Source organism: Aquarana catesbeiana, linkage group LG05 (assembly GCF_042186555.1).
Source record: "Aquarana catesbeiana isolate 2022-GZ linkage group LG05, ASM4218655v1, whole genome shotgun sequence".
Lineage (NCBI taxonomy): Eukaryota > Metazoa > Chordata > Amphibia > Anura > Ranidae > Aquarana > Aquarana catesbeiana.
Window position 1 is genome coordinate 34,489,321 of NC_133328.1, and position 13,699 is coordinate 34,503,019.

The 13,699-nt window shown below is 44.6% G+C and overlaps 1 protein-coding gene across 1 annotated transcript in view; it reads left to right on the plus strand.

The window, feature by feature from the left end:
• Nucleotides 1-13,699, plus strand: part of LOC141144175 (kunitz-type serine protease inhibitor bitisilin-3-like) — a 45,623-nt gene that overhangs the window by 12,612 nt on the left and 19,312 nt on the right. The window contains exon 2 of the mRNA XM_073629598.1: nt 7,784-7,976. Within this exon, the coding sequence (XP_073485699.1) occupies nt 7,784-7,976 (193 nt within the window). The remainder of the gene's footprint in view (nt 1-7,783; nt 7,977-13,699) is intronic.

The following is a 13,699-nucleotide window of genomic DNA, read 5'->3' on the forward strand; positions in this document are numbered from 1 at the left end:
TTGAGAACTTGTGGTGAAGAGCTAGGAATACAATTTTGAGCATCACAATTTGGTGTTGGGATTTATAACATATGGACTTTTAGCTTGCTCTTTATTTGTATTTGCATTTTTGATTCACTGAACATCACTAGCGCCTCATCCTTTACTAAAATTTTCTCGCAGCATTTGGGGGAACATATGCTCCACTGGATTACCATTATCTACTCACAACCGACGGCCCAAGTAAAGGCCAACGGGATTCTGTCGGACCCCTTCCCCATCACGCACGCGACAAGACAGGGGTGCCCACTGTCCCCACTGCTTTTTGCCCTCTCTCAGGAACCCTTTCTTTGTACAATCCGCCTAAATCCCGATATCACTGGGGTCAAGGTAGGAATAGGACAACATAAAATTTCAGCGTATGCGGATGACCTGCTCTTTTCCCTTACTAATCATTTGGTGTCACTACTAGACCTTATCCGTGAATTTGACGCCTATGGCCTACTATCAAACCTGAAGATCAACTTTAGTAAATCAGAGGCTATGGGGGTGGGAGTTTCCCCTGCACTGCTTCGTACTCTGAAGCTAAGCTTCAGGTTCAAATAGACAGACATAGCTCTAAAATATCCTGGAACATACAGTATATCCCCTCTGACCTATCTCGGGTCTTCAAACTCAACTTCCTACCTCTTCTGACCAGAACCCATATCTTGCTAGATAATTGGCATCGAGGAATGCATTCGTGGTTCGGCAGATGTAATCTCCTCAAGATGTGTATTTTACCGAAATATTTATACCTTTTCCAAACCCTACTAATTCAGATCCCTTCTTTTTACTTTAAACAGGTTCACTTCTTATTCATCAAATTTATATGGGCACACAGGGGACCTCACAATCCCCGATGCCAACTATCCCTGCCTAAACACTGTGGAGGCATTGTGCTCCCGGATGTACTTAAATACTATCAGGCAGTATACATGGGAAAACTCATAGACTGGAACTGTCATTCGACCGGCAAATTATGGGTACAAATTGACACAAGCCCAAACAGATGTTCTACTGAAAGGGGCACCTTGGTGTTATGATAATCTACCACCCAATCTGAAAATACACCCCTTAATAGGCCCCAACGGTACGTATATGATCACATGTCTTTACAAAGTCCTTTCTCTCACCTGCGGACTCGCCCCTGATACCCATTCTTGGGAACCTGTGATTTCCGCACCTTACGACAGAATAACTGCTTTCATGAATTGCAATTTCTACTATCAGAAAATTGGCCCTCCATTTCTTCCTTAACCACTTGAGCCCCGGACCATTATGCTGCCTAAGGACCAGAGGTCTTTTTCCAATTTGGCACTGCGTCGCTTTAACTGCTAATTGCACGGTCATGCAATGCTGTACCCAAACAAAATTTGCGTCCTTTTCTTCCCACAAATAGAGCTTTCTTTTGATGGTATTTGATCACCTCTGCGGTTTTTATTTTTTGCGCTATAAACGGAAAAAGACCGAAAATTTTGAAAAAAATGATATTTTCTACTTTTTGTTATAAAAAAAATCCAATAAACTAAATTTTAGTCATACATTTAGGCCAAAATGTATTCGGCCACATGTCTTTGGTAAAAAAAATGTCAATAAGCGTATATTTATTGGTTTACGCAAAAGTTATAGCGTCTACAAACTAGGGTACATTTTCTGTAATTTACACAGCTTTTAGTTTATGACTGCCTATGTCATTTCTTGAGGTGCTAAAATGGCAGGGCAGTACAAAACCCCCCCAAGTGACCCCATTTTGGAAAGTAGACACCCCAAGGAAATTGCTGAGAGGCATGTTGAACCCATTGAATATTTATTTTTTTTGTCCCAAGTGATTGAATAATGACAAAAAAAAAAAAAAAAAAAAATATTTACAAAAAGTTGTCACTAAATGATATATTGCTCACACAGGCCATGGGCCTATGTGGAATTGCACCCCAAAATACATTCAGCTGCTTCTCCTGAGTATGGGGATACCACATGTGTGGGACTTTTTGGGAGCCTAGCCGCGTACGGGGCCCCGAAAACCAATCACCACCTTCAGGATTTCTAAGGGTGTAAATTTTTGATTTTACTCCTCACTACCTATCACAGTTTCGGAGGCCATGGAATGCCCAGGTGGCACAAAACCCCCCAAAATGACCCCATTTTGGAAAGTAGACACCCCAAGCTATTTGCTGAGAGGCATATTGAGTCCATGGAATATTTTATATTTTGACACAAGTTGTGGGAAAGTGACACTTTTTTTTTTTTTTTTTTGCATAAAGTTGTCACTAAATGATATATTGCTCACACAGGCCATGGGCATATGTGGAATTGCACCCCAAAATACATTTAGCTGCTTCTCCTGAGTATGGGGATACCACATGTGTGGGACTTTTTGGGAGCCTAGTCGCGTACGGGACCCCGAAAACCAATCACCGCCTTCAGGATTTCTAAGGGTGAAAATTTTTGATTTCACTCTTCACTGCCTATCACAGTTTCGGAGGCCATGGAATGCCCAGGTGGCACAAAACCCCCCCAAATGACCCCATTTTGGAAAGTAGACACCCCAAGCTATTTGCTGAGAGGCATGGTGAGTATTTTGCAGCTCTCATTTGTTTTTGAAAATGAAGAAAGACAAGAAAAAACATTTTTTTTTTTTCTTTTTTCAATTTTCAAAACTTTGTGACAAAAAGTGAGGTCTGCAAAATACTCACTATACCTCTCAGCAAATAGCTTGGGGTGTCTACTTTCCAAAATGGGGTCATTTGGGGGGGGTTTGTGCCACCTGGGCTTTCCATGGCCTCCGAAACTGTGATAGGCAGTGAAGAGTGAAATCAAAAATTCACGCCCTTAGAAAGCCTGAAGGCGGTGCTTGGTTTTCGGGGTCCCGTACGTGGCTAGGCTCCCAAAAAGTCTCACACATGTGGTATCCCCGTACTCAGGAGAAGCAGCAGAATGTATTTTGGGGTGTAATTTCACATATTCCCATGGCATGTTTGAGCAATATAACATTTAGTGACAACTTTGTGCAAAAAAAAAAAAATGTGTCTCTTTCCCGCAACTTGTGTCACAATATAAAATATTCCATGGACTCGACATGCCTCTCAGCAAATAGCTTGGGGTGTCTACTTTCCAAAATTGGGTCATTTGGGGGGGGTTTTGAACTGTCCTGGCATTTTATGCACAACATTTAGAAGCTTATGTCTCACATCACCCACTCTTCTAACCACTTGAAGACAAAGCCCTTTCTGACACTTATTGTTTACATGAAAAAGTTATTTTTTTTTTGCAAAAAAATTACTTTGAACCCCCAAACATTATATATTTTTTTAAAGCAAATGCCCTACAGATTAAAATGGTGGGTGTTTCATTTTTTTTTTTCACACAGTATTTGCGCAGCGATTTTTCAAACGCATTTTTTGGGGAAAAAACACACTTTTTTAAATTTTAATGCACTAAAACACACTATATTGCCCAAATGTTTGATGAAATAAAAAAGATGATCTTAGGCCGAGTACATGGATACCAAACATGACATGCTTTAAAATTGCGCACAAACGTGCAGTGGCAACAAAATAAATACATTTTTAAAAGCCTTTAAAAGCCTTTACAGGTTACCACTTTAGATCTACAGAGGAGGTCTACTGCAAAAATTACTGCCCTCGATCTGACCTTCGCGGTGATACCTCACATGCATGGTGCAATTGCTGTTTACGTTTGACGACAGACCGCCGATTGCGTTCGCCTTAGCGCGAGAGCAGGGGGCGACAGGGGTGCTTTTTTTTTTTTTTTTTTTTTTTTCTTTATTATTTTTCTGCTTTTTTATCTTATTTTTAAACTGTTCCTTTCATATTTTTTTTTTTTTAATCATTTTTATTGTTATCTCGGGGAATGTAAATATCCCCTATGATAGCAATAGGTAGTGACAGGTACTCTTTTTTGAAAAAATTGGGGTCTATTAGACCCTAGATCTCTCGTCTGCCCTCAAAGCATCTGACCACACCAAGATCGGTGTGATAAAATGCTTCCCCAATTTCCCAATGGCGCTATTTACATCCGGCGAAATCTAAGTCATAAAATGCTCGTAGCTTCCGGTTTCTTAGGCCATAGAGATGTTTGGAGCCACTCTGGTCTCTGATCAGCTCTATGGTCAGCTGGCTGAATCACCGGCTGCATTCTCAGGTTCCCTGTTGAGACAGGAGAGCCAGAGAAAAACACGGAAGACGGTGGGGGGGGGGGGCATTCCCTCCCACGGCTTGTAAAAGCAGTCTAGAGGCTAATTAGCCGCTAGGATTGCTTTTACATGAAAGCCGACCGCTGGCTGAAAAGAATGATACCAAGATGATACCTAAACCTGCAGGCATCATTCTGGTATAACCACTCAAAGTCGTGAATGGCGTACCTGAAGACAAAAAAATGGTTAACAATAAAGCACAGTAAACGGTAAAGTATAAAAAATTGCATACCTGAAAAAGCAAACATGATAAAACATAATAACAATAAAACATTGCAGAATAGAATACAGTAAAAAAGAGCAGAACAATAGAGAGAGAATAGAGAGAGAGAGAACAATAAAACGACAACTATTTTTTTTTATTTTATATATATATTTTTTTTTTGACACTTTTTTTGTAACTAACTTTTATAACTGTAACCGGTTCCAGGTTCGGGTCTCTCAAAATGCGATGGCATCTTGGGAGACCCTGTGAAAGTGTGCCTAGTCTGTGCAATGCTGTACCCTACGCTAATACTCAACTAGTGTATGGTAGCGTTCAAAACATTCACCAATGCAAAGACCAGGATTGTCAGGACAGGAGGGACAATAATAGCGGGTGTCACGCCTATATCCGCGCTTGCTGCAGACACAACATCTTTTTTGGGGGGGTTCGTTGGGTAGGGGTACTCGGGAGGACATAAAGAAAATGCCTCTCATGCAGCCGACTGCATTTGGTTGGGGATGTGAATGGGGGAAGTACGGGCGCTGCAGAAGTGGTGGGTTCCCAATTAGGATTGGCGAATGCAGCAGGAAGGGCATTATGGGCACGACGGGCCTGTGTTTGTCTTCTTGGTGGCAGCGGGACACTACTTGTGCTTGCCACCTCACCAGCTTGAACTGCACTTATGGGACTCGCCACGTCACCAAGTGTTGCTGCAGTGCTGGTTTGACTACGACCGGGGTGTACTAGGCCGCTGGTGCTTGCCAGTTCACCAAAACGCTACCAAAAAAACTGTTAGCGATCGCAGGGATCAAGGCCTGACTCTGCGAACGCTGCAGTTATGTGTTTAGTGTTTTGTAAGTGTCAGTGATCGATCGATACTGCACTTGGGTGGGCTGGGCTGGGCCGGGCGGAGGGGCAAAACACAGGTGCTAGCAGGTATCTGGGCTGATCCCGCTAACACTGCGTTTTTGGGAACCCTAAACTGCTGGGGACGCTAGTATAGATCTGATCGGATCAGATATTGATCCGTTCAGATACTATACCACTAAGGGAGGTGTATGCTGCGTGCGTGGGTGTTAGCGGTACTGGCGCTAATCTGACGCTGCCTGGGGCTGGTGCTTGCCAGTTCACCAAAACGCTACCAAAAAAACTGTTAGCGATCGCAGGGATCAGGCCTGACTCTGCGAACGCTGCAGTTATGCGTTTAGTGTTTTGTAAGGGACAGTGATCGATCGATACTGCACTTGGGTGGGCCGGGCCGGGCGGAGGGGCAAAACGCAGGTGCTAGCAGGTATCTGGGCTGATCCCGCTAACACTGCGTTTTTGGGAACCCTAAACTGCTGGGGACGCTAGTATAGATCTGATCGGATCAGATATTGATCCGATCAGATACTATACCACTAAGGGAGGTGTACGGTGCGTGCGTGGGTGTTAGCGCTACTGGCGCTAACCTGACGCTGCCTGGTGCTTGCTTGCCAGTTCACCAAAATGCTACCAAAAAAACTGTTAGCGATCGCAGGGATCAGGCCTGACTCTGCGAACGCTGCAGTTATGCGTTTAGTGTTTTGTAAGTGACAGCGATCGATCGATACTGCACTTGGGTGGGCCGGGCGGAGGGGCAAAACGCAGGTGCTAGCGGGTATCTGGGCTGATCCCGCTAACACTGCGTTTTTGGGAACCCTAAACTGCTGGGGACGCTAGTATAGATCTGATCGGATCAGATATTGATCCGATCAGATACTATACCACTAAGGGAGGCGTATGCTGCGTGCGTGGGTGTTAGCGGTACTGGCGCTAATCTGACGCTGCCTGGGGCGACGCATATCACCGCCGGGCGATCAGGGGGCTAAACCTTTATTCGGTAATAAACGGCGGGTGCCCTGACACTATAAAAAATAAACGAACTAACCAGCGTCAACCGTAACGTTTATACGGTGATCAGTGGTGAAAGGGTTAACTAGGGGGCAATCAAGGGGTTAAAACATTTATTAGATAGTATATGGGGGTCCCTGACACTATAAAACGCTGACGGCGAACCTAAATATTTACGTCCCTAACTAGCGTCACCAGTGACTCTAATACAGCGATCAGAAAAATGATCGCTTAGCGACACTGGTGACGGAGGGTGATCAAGGGGTTAAAACTTTATTAGGGGGGGTTAGGGGGGTACCCTAGACCTAAAGGGGGGTAATACTAACTGTCCCAACACTGTAACTGTCACAAACTGACACTATGCAGTAATCAGAAAAAAAAAAAAAAAAAAAAACCTGCTGGTGTCAGTTTGTGACAGGGGGGGGGGGTGATTGGGGGGTGATCGGGGGGCGATCGGGGGGGGGATCGGGGTGTTTTGTATGCCTGGCATGTTCTACTGTGTGTGTAGTGTGTTGTGCACTTACATTGATGTCTTCTCCCCTCGGCGCTGGAACGGAATACCGAGCTGAGGGGAGATGACATCATTTCCTTTGCTGCTGTTTAGCATACAGCAGCAAAGGAATGTTCCCATTGGCCGGCGGCGATCGCGAGGGGGGGGCCACGAACGGATGGCCTCCCCCTCATCTCGGATCGCCGGGGAACAGAACGGGACCGCCTCGGGCGGCGGGGGGGGGTCCGATCGGACCCCCCACCCGCGGAAGGCAAATCACGTACATGTACGTGATTTTGCCTGCCCGTGCCGCTTTGCCGACGTAAATCGGCGTTAGGCGGTCCTTAAGTGGTTATTCTGGTCTTTTTTTTTTCTATTCTATTTTAGTCTGTTTTACTCTATTCTTCTTCTTTTTTTTTTTTTTTTTGTATTATTTCTGTTTTACTCTATTAGCATGTGTTCTTTTATTTTCTATTCAATTCTGTTCTAGTCTATTATATTATTTTCTATTCTATTCCTTTATTTTCTATTTTCTATTATTCCCTTTGGAAATTCGAATTCGATTTGAAAACGAAAAAAAATTGATTCGAAAAAAATTTAAATTTGATTCGAAAACTATTTGAAATTTAATTCTGCAATTGAATTTAGTCCGAAATGTTGTTTCGTTACTTCGGATTCAATTAAATTAGTTTCTATTGTAATTCAGAAATTCCGATACGTCCGAATTTTCCGAATAACAAAAAATTTGTCTGAACTTCAATTTGGAACGAAACGGACTGCACATGTCTATAAGTGATTTCTCAACAAAAATAAAGCATGGAGACATTGATGAATGGAGAAGTTGGCTTTGAAAATTAAAAATGAATTAAATAGCATTTTCAGTTTATGGTGCTCAGATACAGTTTAATTCTCCTTAAGGGATATACTCCTGTCTGAATGTATTGGTGCATGAATGTTAATAATGAATAACATCCCATTTCAGATGCTAGTGACTCTTGTCAACTACCCAAGGATGTTGGTTCATGTGAAACCGCGGTTTTACGATACTACTACAACAGCGCAGAGGACAGATGTGCGCTCTTCCTCTACGGGGGCTGCAGTGGAAATGCCAATAACTTCAATAGTAAATATTCCTGTGAAAGAGCGTGCCTGAAGACAAAGAGCATCCATCCCCGGTAAGGCTATTATGTTGTTAATGTCAATCACTGGCTTGTCCAACCGGTTCCCATAAGGGGCCACTTTGTGAGTCACTGAACTGGTATCAGCCAATGTCCTTTTCTGGGCCAGTGGCTCATTAGAGGTTGTAAGGCCCCCTTAGGGCTCATGCACATATATTCCACATTCATATGGATCTGAATGCAGCAGTATTGTATGCTATAGGCTCATGTACACTGGTAGTGTTTAGCTATGTAATCAAAAAAATATAAAAATTGGTGTTCATGATCATATTATTGGCTGTACAAATATGCATGTGCATGCATCCAGTACACAGCATACATGGACCATATTGGCCACTGCTCGGGGATGACACACACTATGGGGGTTATTTACTGAAGGCAAACCCAAGTGCAAACTACAAGTGCAAAGTGCACTTGAAATTGCACTGAAAGTGCACTTGGAAGTGCAGTCGCTGCAGATCTGAGGGGTAGATCTGAAATGAGGGGAAGCTCTGCTGATTTTATCATCCAGTCATGTACAAGCTAAAATGCTGTTTTTTTTTCCTTGCATGTCCCCCTCGGATCTACAGCGACTGCACTTCCAAGTGCACTTTCAGTGCAATTTCAAGTGCACTTTGCATTTGTAGTTTTCACTTGGATTTGCCTTCAATAAATAACCCCAAGTGCAAAGTGCACTTGAAATTGCACTGAAAGTGCACTTGGAAGTGCAGTCGCTGTAGATCCGAGGGGGACATGCAAGGAAAAAAAAACAGCATTTTAGCTTGTACATGATTGGATGATAAAATCAGCAGAGCTTCCCCTCATTTCAGATCTACCCCTCAGATCTGCAGCGACTGCACTTCCAAGTGCACTTTCAGTGCAATTTCAAGTGCACTTTGTACTTGTAGTGCAAAGTGGATTTGCCTTTCGTAAATAACCCCCAATATTACCAGAAGTATTGGGACACCTGTCTTTACATAAACTTTAGTTGCATCCCAGTCTAATGCCGCGTACACACGATCTGAATTTCGGCCCGCAAAAGACCGATGAGGGTTTTTCGTCGGAAAATGCGACCGCGTGTATGCTCCATCGGACTTTTGCTGGTCGAATTCCAGCCAGCAAAGGATTAAGAGCATGTTCTCAAGTTTTCAGTTGGGAAAAGTTCCTATCCGAAAATGCGATCGTCCGTGGCAATTCCGACGCGCAAAATTCCTACGCATGCTCGGAAACAATTTGACGCATGCTTGGAAGCATTGAACTTCATTTTCTCGGCTCGTCATAGTGTTGTACGTCACCGCGTTCTTGACGGTCGTCAGTTCAGCGAACTTTTGCGTGACTGTGTGTATGCAAGGCAAGCTTGAGCGGAATCCCGTCGGAAAAAGATATGGCGGCTTTTCCGACGGGATTCCGATCGTGTGTACACAGCATTAGTCCGTAGGGTTCAATATTGAGTTGGGAGTTATGCAATACTTTTGATACTCCTGATGATGCGTGTTTGAGCGCGCGAAACAGCTGTAGAGGTTTATTACTATACAACGCCTGAGGTCATTTCACACATGATGTTTTGCATTTGAGGTCCTGCCGCCATTATCCCTGGTTGGATTGGCTTTTTTTTTTCCATCTACACAAGTAGTATTTGTGATCTGGAGCGAGCTTTTGTCTTGATATGGAACTTCCCAGTGGTGAGCGCAGGATGTATTGGTGCTAAGATTCCATGCAGCATTTCGTCTTCGCTTGGGACCTCAATGTCTCCACAGATCCACCAGCAGTATCTCCCATTCACAGTCTGATGAGCCTTGTTTGACCTTTTGGTCATTGTTGGAGGTGAGCGACCAATCTATAAAGTTTACAATCGATGTTGGATTGATGCTTTGTTTTCCTTATATCAAGCTACCATTTATGAGATATCCATCTCTATATAAACTGATTCCTACCATTGGGCTTTACTTGGACTTTTTTTTTGCACTTTATTTTAGTATAGTATATTTTTGGTTTTTATGTTAATGGCACACTATATTGAATAAGCGCACCACTCCCCCTTCTTTTTGCAATAATGAGTTGGCCCACTCTTTGCAGCTATAACAGTTTCAACTCTGCTGGGAAGGCTGTCCACAAGATTTGGGAGTGTGTCTATGGGAATGTTTGACCATTCTTCCAGAAGCGCATTTGTGAGGTCAGACACTGATGTGGACGAGAAGGCTCAGTTCTAGTTCATCCCAACGGTGTTCTATCGGGTTTAGGTCAGGACTCTGTGCAGGCCGGTCAAGTTTCTCCACCCCAAACTCACTCATCCGTGTTTTTATGTACCTTGCTTTATGCACTGTGTGCAATCATGTTGGAGCAGGAAGGGGCCATCCCCAAAATGTTCCCACAAAGTTGAGAGCATGAAATTGTCCAAAATGTCTTGGTATGCTGATGCCTTAAGAGTTCCCTTCACTGGAACTAAGGGGCCAAACCCAACCCCTGAAAAACAACCCCACATCATAATCCCCCCTCAGCCAAATGATTTGGACCAGTGCACAAAGCAAGGTCCAAAAAGACATGGATGAGTGGGGTTGGGATGAAAGAACTTGACTGGCCTGCACAGAGTCTTCAACTCAACCTGATAGAACACCTTAGGGATGAATTAGAGCAGAGACTGTTAGCCAGGCCTTCTCATCCACATCAGTGCCTGACCTCACAAATGCTTCTAGAAGAATGGTCAAACATTCCCATAGACACACTCCTAAACCTTGTGGACAGCCTTCCCAAAAGAGTTGAAGCTGTTATAGCTGCAAAGAGTGGACTAACTCAATATTGAACCATACGGACTAAGACTGAGATGCCATTAAAGTTCATACGTGTGTAAAGGCAGGCATCCCAAGACTTTTGGTAATATAGTGTATAAATATCACCAAGGGTAAGGGCAAAGAAAATAATACTGGAACTGGAGGACCTCACTTACGAGGAACAATTACAAACATTAAACTTATTCTCCCTGGAGAGGAGACGCTTGAGAGGTGATATGATAGCGATATACAAATACCTCAATGGTGATACCAGTGTAGGAAGAAAACTATTCAGTCTCAGGGGGTGTAGAAAGACATTCAATTAAACTAGAGGAGAAGCGGTTTAACCATAAGCTGCGCAAGGGTTTTTTCCGTGTCTGGGCGGCAAGGATGTGGAACTCTCTTCTACAATTGGTGGTGTCAGCAGGAAATAGTGATAGTTTAAAAAAAAAACTCTTGGACATGCATCTTAGTGAACACAATATTCAGGGATATGGGTACATAATGATTATCGACAGGAACACACATGTACAAACACCCATGTACGTTGAACTGGATGGGCTGGTGTCTTTATTTAACGTAACCAATGTGTAGACACATGCCATTACATACACATTGTTAATATTTACATGTTGGCCCAGAGAAGCAGCCAATAGGGTCCATTGATGTCGTATTCTTGAAACCTTAGCAAAAACATTAGAGCAGGCATGTTCAAAGTCCAGCCCGTGGGCCAATTGTGGCCTGTGTTCTGGTTTCGAACGGCCTGCCTGGTATTTTGGACATGTATATCTTTTGTGGCCCCCAACAAATCCCCGAGCTCCGGGGGCCACAACAGATATATATGCTGGCTACCTTGGAGGGGACAGGGAGGGGGCGGGACGAGTGTCGTACACACAAGAGTGTTTCCTGTTTACAAGGCGGCCTCTGTAATAGGAAGTCCCATCTCCTGCGCTGCCATTGGACGACTGTTCTGTCCATCATAGGAAGCAGGACTTTGTATTAAAGAGGTCGCCTCGTAAACAGGAAATACTTCTGTGTGTACGGCACTCGTCCCGCCACCTCCCTCTCCTCTCCAAGGCTGCAGATGGGCATGGATAAGACTGCACTGCTGGCAATGATGAGTCTGACTTTATGGCAATGGGGGTGCTGCATTCATGGCAATGGTAAGGCTGCATCCATGGCAATGGGGGTGCTGCAATAGGGGTGCTGCATTCATGGCAATGGTAAGGCTGCATTCATGGCAATGTTGGGGCTGCATCCATGGCAGTGGTGGGGCTGTATCCATGACAGCGGTGGAGCTGCATCCATGGCAACGGTGGGGCTGCATTCATGGCAGCGGTGGAGCTGCATCCATGGCAACAGTGGGGCTGCATTCATGGCAGTGGTGGGGCTGCAGATGGGCACTGACCCTTATTTTGCTTCACAGTTCTTTATTTAAAATTTAAGTTTTTTTTCCTGAAACTTCCCTCTTAAAGTGAAGGTGCATGTTATACTCCGATAAATATGGTATATCCAAATAAAATTCCCAAGCTCATCTCTTTACCACACACAGCCACAAAGACAAGAAAATTCTTGTTGGGCAGTGTATTAGTGCTCGGACGAACACATTTAGAATTTTAATGGTTCAATGAATGTCAGGCAAAATGGTCGGCCCTCAGGCATGTTCACTTCATTAAATCTGACCCTCTTTGAAAAAAGTTTGGACACCCCTGCATTAGAGCATATGGACAATATTTTAAGTAGGATCTTGCTGCCAGCAAGATTCTGTGTAAAAACAAAATGCCTGTTTGCAAGAGCCCTTACAAAGAATATCTGGGCTCCTCTGCTTTGGTGTTGAATAGGCTGTATTGCATAACTCCCAACTATAAGGTGTCCCTGTTAGGGGCATCGCTGCAGACATGATACAAGAGATGGTCAGAGACTGTAGACATGATACAGGAGATGATTAGAGACTGCAGACATGATACAGGAGATGGTCAGAGACTGCAGACATGATACAAGAGATGGCCAGAGATTGCATAGTTGCCAACAGTCCCGATTTTCCAGGGACAATCTCAATTTTGGGACGCTTGTCCCGATTGGAGGCTGTCCCGAATCGTGAATTTCGGGAAAATCGGGAATGTTTGTTAATTTTCTGAGCAGCTGGCTCCAGCAAAATGGCCGCCGGCGCCACCACTAGATCTTCTCCCTTGTGTTCAGTGGAGAGAGGAAGGGGGCTCGATCCGTGCAGCCAATGAATCAGCTTCTTTAGCTGCACGGATCGGCCCCTCCCCTCTCCACTGAACACACAATGCTGGTGTCTATCGCAGTACGGAGTGGACACTATCCGATGGAGGGACACTTTTTGCCAGAACACCGGACGCTCCTGGAGTTCCTGGATGTGTGCTGGGGGGCGTTATGGGAGGGGAGGGTCTGCACTGGCACTGATGGAGGTATACTATGGAGCTATATACAGGAGGAGGTGGGGTAGCTATATACAGGAGGAGGGGGGTTAACTATATACAGGAGGAGGGGGGTTAACTATATACAGGAGGAGGAAAGGGTTAGCTATATACAGGAAGGGGAGGGTTAACTATATACAGGAGGGGGGTTAACTATATACAGGAGGGGGGAGGGTTAACTATGTGCAGGAGAGGGGAAGGTTAACTATATACAGGAGTGGGGGTTAACTATTTACAGGAGGGGGGGTTAACTATGTACAGGAGGGGTTACTATGTACAGTGGGGGGAACTATGTACAGGGAGGATACTATGCACAGGGGGGGGTAACTATGCACAGGGGGGGGGTAACTATGCACAGGGAGTAACTAGGGGAAGAGGGGAAACTATGTACAGGGGGAGGGGGTAACTATGTACAGGGGGGGTAACTATGGCTTTGCCTGGGACACTGATTTAAGGACTGAGGCTGGGAACACTGGTGTAAAGACTGACTCTGCTGGGGGCACCTGATGCAAGGAGGGACTCTGCTGGGGGC